Source organism: Erpetoichthys calabaricus, chromosome 10 (assembly GCF_900747795.2).
Source record: "Erpetoichthys calabaricus chromosome 10, fErpCal1.3, whole genome shotgun sequence".
Classification (NCBI taxonomy): Eukaryota; Metazoa; Chordata; class Cladistia; order Polypteriformes; family Polypteridae; genus Erpetoichthys; species Erpetoichthys calabaricus.
Window position 1 is genome coordinate 168,651,519 of NC_041403.2, and position 13,221 is coordinate 168,664,739.

At 46.2% G+C, this 13,221-nt stretch overlaps 1 protein-coding gene across 1 annotated transcript in view; it reads left to right on the top strand.

Annotated features, from left to right (window-relative positions):
- The window catches only part of faf1 (Fas (TNFRSF6) associated factor 1), a 216,769-nt gene that overhangs the window by 138,107 nt on the left and 65,441 nt on the right, over nucleotides 1-13,221 (top strand). The window contains exons 9-12 of the mRNA XM_028812460.2: nucleotides 109-204; nucleotides 288-411; nucleotides 3,220-3,283; nucleotides 5,529-5,610. Of these exons, the coding sequence (XP_028668293.1) occupies nucleotides 109-204; nucleotides 288-411; nucleotides 3,220-3,283; nucleotides 5,529-5,610 (366 nt within the window). The remainder of the gene's footprint in view (nucleotides 1-108; nucleotides 205-287; nucleotides 412-3,219; nucleotides 3,284-5,528; nucleotides 5,611-13,221) is intronic.

The window sequence follows — 13,221 nt, forward strand, 5'->3', positions numbered from 1 at the left end:
GGGGGCCAACTTTAAAATGACCTGTGACAGCTTTTATCTTCCAGGCAGTGCTTCAGGGGGACCCAAGTGACAAGTTAGGCTCACCTGCACTCTGTTGTTTCTTTCCAGATCACCCTGGCCGAGTCGGGGATCAGCCACCCCTGCCACCACCTCAGTGTTTGCCGAAGGTCGTCGCCGGCCCACACGCGGGAGCAGTCCGAAGAGGTACGGTTGGGGCTGCCGGCCACGCCTGGGGGTCTACTGGAACCGCTTTCCCCCTACCCACTTGTTGCTCTTTCTCTCTGCAGTGCTCAGACGTTCACATGGTGAGCGACAGCGAAGGGGACGACTTTGAAGACGCGTCAGAGTTTGGGGTGGATGAAGCGGAGATATTCGGAATGGGCTGCACGGGAACCCGGAAGTCGCCGATGAGTAAGTCCGCTTCTTGCTTCTCCCCTGCTGTGCGCGGCCCGCCTCGCTGCTCCAGCTCATGGCGGCTTTTTCACCTTGAGTGGCCACCCTGGGTGGTGTGAAGTGGTCAAAGAGAGAAGCCGCTCAGTCGCTCGCTGGCAGGCGGTTAGTAAAAATAAACAGGCGAGTTGGCCGAGCAGAGCCGTGTGTGCTCTTGTCATGTGTGGTCGCAAAGATGACGGTGGGTCAGGTCGGGTCCGAGATGGTCGTGGAGATTACGGAGTTCAGCCCAAGATAAATAAATGGCAGGCTTTGTGGGGGCCTCGTTTGGTTGGGAGCTGGGGGGGGTCAACGTTAATCAGGAGTTGTTAAGACACTGGAAAATAAAAAAGAAAATACACACCGGCGGACCCCCTCGTGGCGTTCTCACCCTTCCAGCTTTGCCACTTAGCACGTATTTATTGTTCTAATTGCTTTTTAATATCAGCCTGTTTTCAGATCATTCAGGCTTTTCTATTTTGTTTTTGTTTATTAATCTCCCTTTCAGTGTCTTTTATTTTTCTTCTTTTCTTCTCAAAGCCCTCATTATCTCTCAATTCCTGGAGGGGTCCGTGCTGCAGACCCCCAGAGCTCCACTGAACGGCCAATCGGATTGCAGTGAATGGGAAGGTTCAGGCGCCTGGAGTGACGCGTTTGTGTCGCGCCGTTTCGCTTTGGCAGGATTTACCGTTAAGTGTCTTTTCAGAGGCGACGCACTTTACGGGGAACGAGTTCTGCACGCGAGATTGGAATACGAAGGCAGCTCAGTGTTATCGGAGGTCTGCGATATGTTTGGCTTGTCAATGGAGCCAAGCTGTAGAGGTCCCATCCATCCATCCGTGTCCAGGTCATGGGGGGCAGCAGTCTCAGCAAGGATACCCAGACCTCTCTTTTCCATCCCGAGTCGTTCCCAAGCAAGGTGGGCGATATAAACTCAGCTGGGTGTCCTCTCCTTACCTTACCTTACCTTAGGAGGTAAGGTCTGAGATACCAGCCCAGGAGGCCTGAACCGACCTCAATGGAGTCCTTTTGATACGGAGGAGCAACATCTCAACATTTAGCTCGTCCCAAATGTCCGCTCCTCACCCCAACTCTAAGACTGAGCCTGGACGTCCTGCCAATGAAGCTCATTTCTGCCGCTTGTATCTGCGGTCGAGTTCTTTTAGTTGCTGCCCCCATCTGGTGACCCCTAGTGAGGACGACTATGTAGATCAACCAGTTAAATCGAGAGCTTTGCCTTTGACCTTGAGCCTTTCAGGAGCAACTCTGCATCACCGCCGATGCTGCTCCGCTCTGCCCGTTGATCTCTCGGGGCCCCCCCTTCTTCCCTCGCTCGGTAATAAGACCCCAATCTACTTAAACTCCTCCCTATACAGCTGTGGAGGTCTTCACCTCAAATCGTTTCTTCTGTTCAGGAAGTCGGCCCCATCGAGGTGTCTGCAGGGTCCCGCAGCCCTGGGCTGAGCATTTGCCTTACCCAGCTGGTGATGCAGCCAATGAAAATGGAGAAGACTGTGCACGTGTAGACAGGCGTCGAGAACAGGTGGAGGAAAGTGAGAAGAAGCGGAAGAGTAAGGGTGTGCTGCCTTGACCAAATTGTGCCCCCTTCAGGTCATCAGTTATGGTCGCGCCAACAAATTTAAAGGGGCAGTTCCTCTCCATGGCATCCGCTCTGATTTCAGTGGCTGCCACTCTGTGACCATCTCCTTGGCTTTGCTGACATTAAGGGAGTGTTGTTGTCCTCCTACCACTTAGTCGGCAGGCATTTCTGGTAATAACATGGTGGAGGAAGCCCAAACCTCACACTCTTTAGGTCGTGTGTGACCGTCAGTTGCGCTCGGAGTGAATGACTTGTGTGTATGATGCTGGCGTGGTGTGGTTGACCTCTCGCCTTGGTGTTTGCACTTTGTTTTACGATCGAAGTGTACGACTGTCTGCTTATCAGTCGGCCTGTGCAGTGCGCTGTGAACACCCATCTACTGCTCCTATGTCAGGCCTGGTGCATGCCTGTGACCCCAGCTTGCTGTGAGAAGGACCCGGAACCCAAATACATGGGCATGGTAGCTGTCACCTCCAATTCTGGGGTCACGTTATGTATGTCATGTCATAAGCTCTCAATTAAGGCCAAGATCGACAGTCAAGGCCCAGTGCTATGCGAGTGTTTGTGTGACAGACAGCATATATAGAGAAACAAAATGTGATTTATATATATATAGAACATTTATATATATATATATATATATATTTTTTTTTTTCAGATGTTAAAGTTATCAGAGACATTGCGTTTATTCGACTGATGATTATACATACAATAGAATAGGCGCCGCCATGAGTGGCAGCCTTTCCAGCAGCTCCTATCACTCCTATCAGTATGCTGCTGCTGGAGTATGTGAATTTCCCCCTGGGGATTAATAAAGTATCTATCTATCTATCTATCTATCTATCTATCTATCTATCTATCTATCTATCTATCTATCTATCTATCTATCTATCTATCTATCTATCTATCTATCTATCTATCTATCTCTATCTATCTATCTATCTATCTATCTATCTATCTATCTATCTATCTAATAATACATTTTATTTATATAGCTCCTTTCTCATGCTCAAGGCGCTTATATAATGTGACTGACACTAAAATGTGCTGGTGCAAACATAAATTGGTGACAGGGGCCCCTCCACCTCCTGTGTCCTCCCCTCAACTGCTTGGCTGACCACACAGACGCCTCCATCTGCTTGACTCGGTGATCTCACGCATTTTTCTCTTCCTTCTGATCTTTTATTTAGTGCCCGACAATGTTGAAAACGAAGGGGACGCCTTACTGCACTTTACTGCGGAGTTTTCCTCAAGGTAAGCTGTCCGTCTCCACTCCATGCTGGTCCAGAATTGAATTAAAGCAGGGACTTCAGCGCCCCCTGTGGTAGTATAAAGTAAGAGCAGCAGCTCAAACCATGTAAATTTGATTGTCTTTTATTGATTTATTGATTTATCTCTATTGTTCCTTTACATTTTGAGTTTTGTATGACATAAATAGGGAGAGAAGAAGGGCAGAAATGACACATGCTGTTTCGTCTGCATCTATATTTATAAAAGTAGAAAAAATGTAAACCCCCCAACCAAAGATCAAGATTGCAGCCCCACTAGTTTGTGAGCACCACATGCTCTTGACACTTAGCAGATACAGGGGCTCTCATTCTCCTTCTTCCTACCATGTAATCGGCTTCCATAATTTGCTTCACACTCAGCAGATGTTGCTGCCCTTCTTGTTCTCTCTGCTGTGTCACCTGTGTCAGGAAATGCAGTTTGCTGTAAGAAAGACACAATCCCTGATAACTTTATAACAATTCTGACATGTAAAATCTTAATAGGCAACAAGAAAAGTAATGTAGTCCATCTAACATGAGACACCAAAGGAGATCTTGATATGCCATTTGTATTTAAATGTTAACCGTTTCCCGTTAGAATAGCTTTTGCTATGACAATTAACAAATCTCAGAGCCAAACATTCAAAAAAAGTCGGTTTATTTATTAGAGAGAAAGAAACGAAATTCTCTCATGGGCAGTTATACGTTGCGTTGTCACGAGGAAAGTCCAAACACAGAATCAAAATTCAGTGCAATGCTGACGAAAAGTTAATTCCAAATATTGTTTTTACTGAAGTTTTACAGTAAAAGTGTAAGTGTAAAAAGTATTTGTGTGTTAATTTCAAAGCCAAACAGAATGAAAATGTATAATGCAACAAATGCCTCTAACGCAACATGAAACAGAATTTACTTTCAAATTATTACATTTTACTATTTTTTACTCTGGTTAATTACTCGCTGTAATGTAAAATAGTTAGTTCTATTATGCATATGTAACAATTCCCATGAAAATAACAATCTGTATAAATTGTACATCCGCATCCCCATATGCGAGCTGCAGAAACACAAAGAGGCCCGGGGGTTGGCGAGCGAAGCAAACAGGGGGCAGAGCCCCCTACTGTGTGTGTGTGTGTATATATATATATATATATATATATATATATAATGTGGCAGGCGGCCGGGGTCCATGCCCAGCCGGGACGCTGCACTCTATATTCAGGGGGAGCAGCCCTGGACGGTGCAATACCTCCCCCTGGACGCTAGATGCCCCACCCCAGGTTGGAGTGGAGCCTCGGTTTCCCGCAGGGCTCCATGGGAATTGGAGTTGGGAGCAGACTTGTTGGGTCCCACAGGCACCACCAGGGAGTGCTGCAGCTGGGACTCCTTAGCCCGTATGAGCAACGTATTCACCACACCCGGAAGTGCAGCCGGAACATGGCAATCAAGCACCTGGAGCACTTCCGGGTGAACTATAAAAGGGGCCAACAGCCACCACTCTGAGAGCCAGAATTGGGAGGAGGAGGACGAGGTTGCCAGGGAGGAGTGGTGGAGGAAGAGAAAGAGTGCTATATTGTGTGTTTGTGCTTGGGACTGTGTACTGCCTGTGGGACACGGGGAAGACGTGCACCCACAGGTGAAGAAAAAAAAAAATTTTGTTTAATTTACACATGCCTCAGTGTGAATCTGTGTCGTGTCTGGCGCCTATATAGCGCCTTTTTCACTATATGTACATGTAATATATATATATATATATATATATATATATATATATATATATATATATATATATATATATATATATATATAAATATAATGTATGTATATATATATATATATATATATAATGTATGTATGTATATATATATGTATATGTGTATATATATATATATATATATATATATATATATATATGAGAGAGAGAGAGTAGGCGGAAGGGGAAATGAGGGCATGGAAAGTGGCATTCTGGAACTGGAAGTGACCTCAGCAGGAGGTGGGATCTTGAGGCCTGGAACCAGAAGTGACGTTGCAGGTGTCATTGTGAGGACCAGAAGTGATCGTTAACTTGAAGGGTCGTCACTTGTTCTGCAGGAAGAGTTAGAGGGCAGTGCCAACCCCTGGTCCGGCAGGAACGGGCACTTTTTTTTTTTTGAGTCTCCCAATCACACGTGTGTGACACACAGCATCCTAATGGCGATACCCGTCTCATCTCTCCATCTGTTTGTGTCCTGCAGGTATGGAGACTGCCACCCCGTGTTCTTCATCGGCTCTCTCGAAGCCGCCTTTCAGGAAGCCTTCTACGGGAAAGCCCGGGATGTAAGTACCTGCGGCGTGTTTTGTGTGTGTGTGTGTGTTTTTTTTTTTTTTATTAATTAAGCGTACCCTTGACATGCCAGTAAGCAGACCATTACCACCCTTAGTGCAGTTTGGGTTTCTTTCTCACTATTTTTGCTCCGTCTCCATCCTTTATTCAACTTTTGTAACATTTTGCTGCCTGAGATCCTCCTTGTCGTTACTTTCTTTTGTTGTGGTCTCCCCAAACGGCTCTTGTCCTCCCCAGAACTCCTCTCGCAAGCCCACCGATGAACAGAGTGGGGGGGGGGGTTGCAGCATTAGATACATGCAGACAGCGGCTTCAATTTTCGTGAAGTTTCCTGGCCTGAACCCTCTTCTGCCCCAGCAGCCCCCCACCGCCGGTAATTTCAGATCTCATTCGGTGTGAAGTGGGGATTTGAGTAAAACAGTAAATAAAAAGATTGTTCTAAAGCTCCCATGCCGCCCGCCCCTCGGTGAACTCTGCCGCTCATTAAGTGTTTATTGCTGTGGACAGGTTCTTGAAGGATTTTGCAAAGCCCCCTCAATGGCTGTCCAGCTAATCACTTAGTAAAACAGTACATTTGATGAAGTGTTTCTGCTGAAGAGTCTCTCAATCCCTCTTAATGAAAATGCTGAGGGGCTGCTGAGCCGAGAGATCAGCCTCTCATCCCGGGCCTCTTCAGAATGAGCTGAGTGTCAGCGCGCTCTTGACACCCGATCCCTGCTTTTTCAGATGATGAGGGTTATCAAAATTCATGACGGGGCCCGGCCACCAGTTGCCATTCCTCCAGCGTTCTTCCTTCCTTCTTTTACTTGAAGCTTTTGTGCGGCTGCAGCCTGAGGCTCGTTGTTGCCAGTCCGTCGACGCAGTCAGGGCGCTGCCCCTCCAAAGGCACGGGTGCCCACTTTTTTTGGCTCAGATGAGCTTCAGTGAACATCAGAGGTGTTCAGACTGCTCGTCTCTGCCTCGTAGCTCCTCTGCGGCCCTTAAACAACACAGCAGTTTCATTCATTTGATGAAATCGGCGACGCCAAAGGGAGGAGAAACGGCAGCAAAATGTGGAGTGCTGCCTCCAGAAAGGCGGCACAGGCTGGCATTTATACCTGTAGCTGCGTCTCTTCCAGGTTCCTAAACATCCGAGTCAGCGAGGCAGGGTCCGCGTAACTAAAGAAAAGCCACAGCTTTAAAAACTTTAGTGAAAGTTCAAAGAAGAACAAATAACCCAAAAAAAAAGTTCTTACACACAAAGTAAAGATGGAAAAAAATGGCACGTCGCCCGCTTCCTAGTCTCCTTCGTCTCTGCATATTTTATGAAGTGCAGTGTCAGAGAAAGGGGACCGAGTGGGCACACCGGGCAGTTAGTTTTCAAATCAGGACCCTCTTTATTCAAGGATCAAAGTTTGTGCGGCTAAGGATCTGCGCTGCTAATCTGGAAGGTTGCTGATTCAAATCCCGTTACTCCGCTGGGCCAGCAGCAAGGAAGGCCCTTAACCCGAAAACTGCTTCAGGGGCTGCAGTGCAATGGCTGACCCTGCAATCGGACCACCAGAAGGTCATGCAAAAAGACAATACAGTGTACCAAATTAAAAAAAAACCTGTGTGAGAAAGTAATTGCCCCCCCCCCCCTGTAATTTTCATTAAAGGGTGCAGCAGGTTTAGCAGCTGTAGTCGTAACGAAACGCTTCCTGTAATTTGGCTTCACTCCGTCATGTTGCTGTTGGGTAATTTTAGCCCACTCGTCTGTAGATAGACAGACGTTTCCTTATTTTTCCCCCAAAGGGAAATTAAAACTTTATAGAAGAGTAAGAAAAATATACATATTATAATAAACTCACGTAAAAACGTCTGGCCTGCTGCTGTCAGTGACCATCCTGTAGGCCTTATGAGGCTCAAATTCCTGTTTTATGTTCTTTGTCTTCATTTTTGATTATTTTGTCTTCGTTAATTTTATTTGTTTGCACTATTCTGTTTTTTTCTTATTAGTTTGTGTAAAATGTTATTTTTACGTATCTATGTTGTCATACCTCAGCCAGGGGGTTCCAATTCACGTCTGACGTCTCTTTTGTTCACTCTTGATTCTTCTATTTATGTTGATTATGTGCCTCATTCGTTAGTTTTTCATTTAATCGCCTGTGTTATGTCCCATGCTTTTTGTGGGTGGTTCCCCAAGAGGCGGGGCCACCTGCCAATCACCACCAGGAACTAAAGCCAGAGGGTCTCCCACAGTCCCTGGCGGTTCATTTAAAATGCACTGAGGAGTGGTGAGTTCTTGTGCTTTTTTGTGAATTCTGTGTGCTTTGTGGTTACTTGACGTTTCGCTTGGAATTTCGACTATTCTTTGAAAATTCCATTGTCTTTGTGCTCCATGGAGCTTCATTGTTATTGAATGATTGCTTTGATGTAATCGCGACTTCGTGGCTTCAAGTGTGGGGGGAGGGTGAAGTAAGACGGGGGCTTTGGAGCCGTGCGTGATCTGCTTTGGTACGGCACTGAGGTCCGAAAGCTGGAATCGATAGCGAAAGTCACAATTTTAGGACCAAACCTACACTCGCGTACACAGTTAGTTAACTCTGCAGTTTGCTTATTTGTTCATTCATCCATCCTTGTGTCCATTTGTCCTTTTTATTCATCTCTTCTTTTTTCTCTGTCCTTTCGCTTATCCTGTCGTTCATCAGGCCATTTGTCTGTCCGTTTGCTTGTCCTTCTAGTTCACCTGTTTGGTTGTTTTTACTGTGTCCCATTGTTCACCCTTTCGTTCATCCATTTGTTTGTCCTTTCGTTTGTACTTTCAGCCGTCCGTCTATCCATTTGTTTGTTCGTTCATTCGTTTCTCCTTTCATTGATTTGTTTTTGTCCTTTCATTTGCTTATTCAATCGTATGTCTGTCTGTCCTTTTCGTTCATTTGTCCCTTTGTTCATTTGTCCATTGTCCAGTTGTTTATCCTTTCATTTGTCCTTTTGTCTGTTCTTTATCCTTTGTATGTCCTTCTGTTGGTTCATTCATCCATCTGTTCATTTGTCTGTCTGTCTGTCCATTTAGCCATCCAATAGTTTGTCCTTTTGTTCATTTGTTTTTCCTTTTGTCCGTTCCTTTGTCCTTCTGTTTGTTTGTCTGTCCGCTTGTTCATTTGTCCATCTGTATGTCTGCTTGTCCGTCCATTTAGTCATCCAGGGGTTTGGCCCAAGTATTTGTGCATGGATCAAACTGCTGTATACCAATCCAGAAGCTTCAGTTTGTATTAATAACATTTGCTCAGACTACTTTAAACTAGAACGTGGCACCAGACAAGGATGTCCCTTGTCACCACTGCTGTTTGCAATCACCATTGAACCACTGGCGGTTCACTGCCGAAATTCTTATCAGATAAAGGGGATTGTCAGAGAAGGACTGGAACAGAAAATTTCTCTATATGCAGATGGTATGGTTTTATATATATCAGACCCAGAAAACACTGTCCCTGCAGTTCTAACAGCACTAACATAATTTCAAAAGATATCTGGTCTTCAAATTAATCTGAATAAAAGTATACTCTTTCCAGTGAATTCACAAGCATATGATATTAGATTGGACACCCTACCTTTTACCATAGCAGATCAGTTTAAATACCTAGGGGTAAATATCACAAGTAAACATAAAGCTCTTTATCAACAAAATTTTGCCGTCTGTATGGAAAAAAATTAAGCAAGACCTGGATAGATGGTCAACCCTTCATCTCACTCTAGCCGGAAGAATTAACATTGTTAAGATGAATATCCTTCCTAAACTTCTTTTTTTATTTCAAAACATTCCAATATACATCAATAAATCATTTTTTAAGCAATTACATTCAACTATAACCTCATTCATTTGGAACTCAAAACACCCACGTATCCGAAGAGCGACCCTACAAAGACCTCAGGCAGAAGGTGGCATGGCTCTACCTAATTTTCAGTTTTATTACTGGGCAGCAAACATACAAGCCATAAAAACCTGGACACAAATAAATGAACATACACAGGCTTGGTCCGCAATAGAAGTAAAATCCTGTAGTACTTCTTTATACTCCCTGCTCTGCGCCCCAATAAATGCAAGTTATCGCAAATATACTAATAACCCAATTGTGCTTTACTCACTTAGAATATGGAACCAAATTAGAAAGCATTTTAAGATGGAAAATCTTTTATCGGTGGCACCTCTGCAAGAGAACTACCTCTTTCAACCCTCGCAAACATTTAGTCATCCAGTCGTTTGTTCTTTCGTTCATCTCTTCATTTGTTCGTCCCTCCATTTGTCTTTTTGTTTGTTCAGTCATTCGTCCGTTTGTCCAGTCCAACATTCCCACTTTCTTTTGGCCTCACTATAAATCTGGCTGTCACCTCTCGCACACACTCGAGCTACCACTGTGGCCTGCAGCCGTTTGCTTTTCCCGCGGCTTAGACGTCACACTACGTGACTGGTGGTCACAGTTACCCCAAATTGCTGAGATCAGGTAAATGAAGGCCACGACTGAAAGTCAGGCCAAGTCCAGGTAGTGTAAGACATCGCTCAGTGCGTTGATGGCCGTAGTCTGCTTAACTTCAGTGTGTCTGAGAGTCCGTCCTGTTTGTCACCGCTGTGTCCGGGTGAGATGAACGAGTGCTCCTGTGTCAGTAGGACGATGAAATAATAGTAGAAGAAAAATAAATAACAATACTTTAGAAACCAATTGTTGTATGTTGAAAATAGCATTGGCATAATCTCAGAAACTGACTGGGCAGCTAGCCTGGGGGAATACGGGTGGGCTGAGATGAGAGACCAGCAATTCAAATTTAGCCCGGAGGGGATGGGTTAGGATGAGTCTCTGAGCCTGCAAAGTCGGGGTTACGTCTTAGAAATGTAACCAAGGGCTGAGGTGTGCCTTAACGGGACCTGCACTATAATATCAAACATAAAGATGGAGATAACAAGGAAACCCATCCTTGCTCTCTGCCATTTTCCATCCTTGCCAGGCCATCGGCGTCACCATCCCATTCAGACCGAGTCGAGCCAGAGACGAATAAGACTGAGAGCCACCTGGTAGCCCATTGCCAGGTTGCATTAATGTTATTTCACTGACGCTTATCTTTTGGGCCTGTTGTCTGTCATACGTGACGAATAAATCTGTAACTTTTTCTCCTGCCTGTTCTGGTGCTCTCTTGTGTTGCCTGAGGTCATTGTCATAAAGGGTAGTGTCACCAATAAGGGCCTGAGCAGGGATTTGGGGACGTAATTACGAGTGCTAAAGGCAGAATGGGGTCACTGCAGGACCCTACCACGACCAGACATCTTCTTCGGACCCTAATATGACATCTCCAAGACAGACGTTAAGTCAGTCCGTTTGTAACTTTTGTCTAACGGAAAGAAGAGCAGAAAAACGAGAAAGCCTAGCGTAGCACAGGAATAGCAAGACAATCAGTCAACCTGTAAGTGCGATACGACAGATGAAATTATCAGAGAATAATCGATCCTGTTGTAACCTGTACAGTGCCCCTGGGTTGATAGCAGGCTATCCTTTAAAATTTGCAATTGATAAATTAATGAAGATATTGAGAAGTAGGGTGGATTTTCTTTTAGGACCAAGTTGGCAGAAGAAGCTTGTTTAGTCTTCGTTTCTCTCTGTGTTCGATTAGAATAACACAATCGACATCAGTGTTTCTCAACCCTTTTTCCTTGTGCCTTTGTGACCCACCGAGGGGCTGGGGTCCTCTTGGTGACTCATGTGGGGTGGGAATCAAGCCACTGCCATTATAGACAATAGGTGGGGTCACAGGCCCACTCAGTGGTTGAGGTACGCTGACCTACACGGACGCTTCCAGACATTATTAAAGATGCTGTTTATCACTTTGTTGTGTCACAGGTGATGATTTTATAGAACTCATCATTTATATTTGGTATTTGTTATGAATCTTGACATCTCGCGAAACTCAAGGCAGTGGTTGGCTTCCCACGAGAATCAGACCAGCACTCCACACTCATCTGGACAAAAAGTGTAGGCCTCACCTGCCCGTATCAACCTGTTTGGGACCAGATACTTGAGTGGCAAGAAAATGGGTGGAGCTTAATGCTTAAATGACAGAGAGCTGGGTGGGGCTAAATGCTTGATTAGCAATATGTGGGGGGGGTGGACTGTGATGCTTGAGTGGCAGCTGACAAGGTCAGGCTAAATGGTTGCGTGGCAGCAGGTGGGATGGGCCTAAATGGTTGAGTGGCAGCTGACAAGGTCAGGCGAAATGGTTGAATGTCAGCAGGTGGGTTGGGCCTAAATGTTTGAGTGGCAGCAGGTGGGGCAGAACAGGCTGTTTCAGTGAGAACTGCCCATCTTGCAAGGACGGGACGGGCATCCTGTGACAAACTTCAGGACAATTTGAGAAAAGATGGCAGGAGCTTTTAGAGGAAAATGTAAGTAGGAGCCCGACACAGCGTTTGTGCCTGCCTTTGCCTCATTGATGCCAATAGCAGAAGCGGGCACTGCTTTGCCCCTCCAGGTGCTTCTGCCTTCCATGCTCTTACCTCCCCAGAGTAATAATGCCGGTCCGTTGCAGGGTGCCGCTGTAGCAGGCTGACGTCTCAGTCCGTGTGATGAAACAGCCGTTTTAGTGTTGCACACAGCGCTTCTGACTGCACGGCTGTCATGACTCATGGCTGCTCCACGTGATGCTGGTCAACACACTAACTGTCCACCTCTCGCGTGTCTGGCGTGACCTGTAGGTGGCGCACCTGCACCATAAACACCCAGACCCAGCCAAACCACACAGTCACGGGTTCAAGGTAAGAAGCTTTTATCCAACACAAAATGCAGGTTTTTATCACCGGATAAATCGTCCACAGTGCCATTTTGTTTCTTTCCTTTCTTTTTCCACCTCCACTCTTCTCCGTGTGAGCCTCGTCCACCAACTCCCAGTCCACTGACTGCTGACTGCTGTTCAGCTGAGACCCTGGAGTACTTCCAGTGCCACCGGGAGGCACCTCTGAGTGATGTCACTCTCTGTGATAATGCAGCCCCACCAAGCAGCACCTGAGAGCCCCCAACATGGCTGCCCAGCAAAACCACAACTCCCATGCAGCCCCCTGTGGGTGTCCAAAGTGGAGCCATAGCAGAAGGAGCACAGTGCCTCTGGAGACCGTCACCCCCCCCAAACATTACCCCGTCCTTCCTTTATCATGGCCTCCTAGCCGGATAAGGACCCATCCACCATGGGTCCATTAGGATTTGCTACTCCCAGAAAGTCCCAATAACGGCGCTCAATGGCGCGGACCTCCATCTGCCTGCCCTTTCGCTCACACCCTGACTGACTGTGAGGGGGGCACAATTTCCATTCCGTCTGCACTCCTCATTCCTGGCCAGTTTTGTCCCCCGACTCCCATGGGCTGCCGTTTGATCGGCCATGAAAAGAAGCTGAGGGCAGCTAAGGAAAACTTTGGGGCAGAGTCATTGGCAAAGCACGCGGCTCACCTGCTGACAAACGCAATCGCCATTACTGAAGTGGGCTCTGGGAAGACAGGCCTGCAGACTTTGGGGATAAAGCCATTCTTATGGGGAGGGGGGGTGCGCGGTTGAAAACCAATTTAAAAAAAAAAAAAAAAACAGTACTCTGTTGCCAGTGCCCCCTGG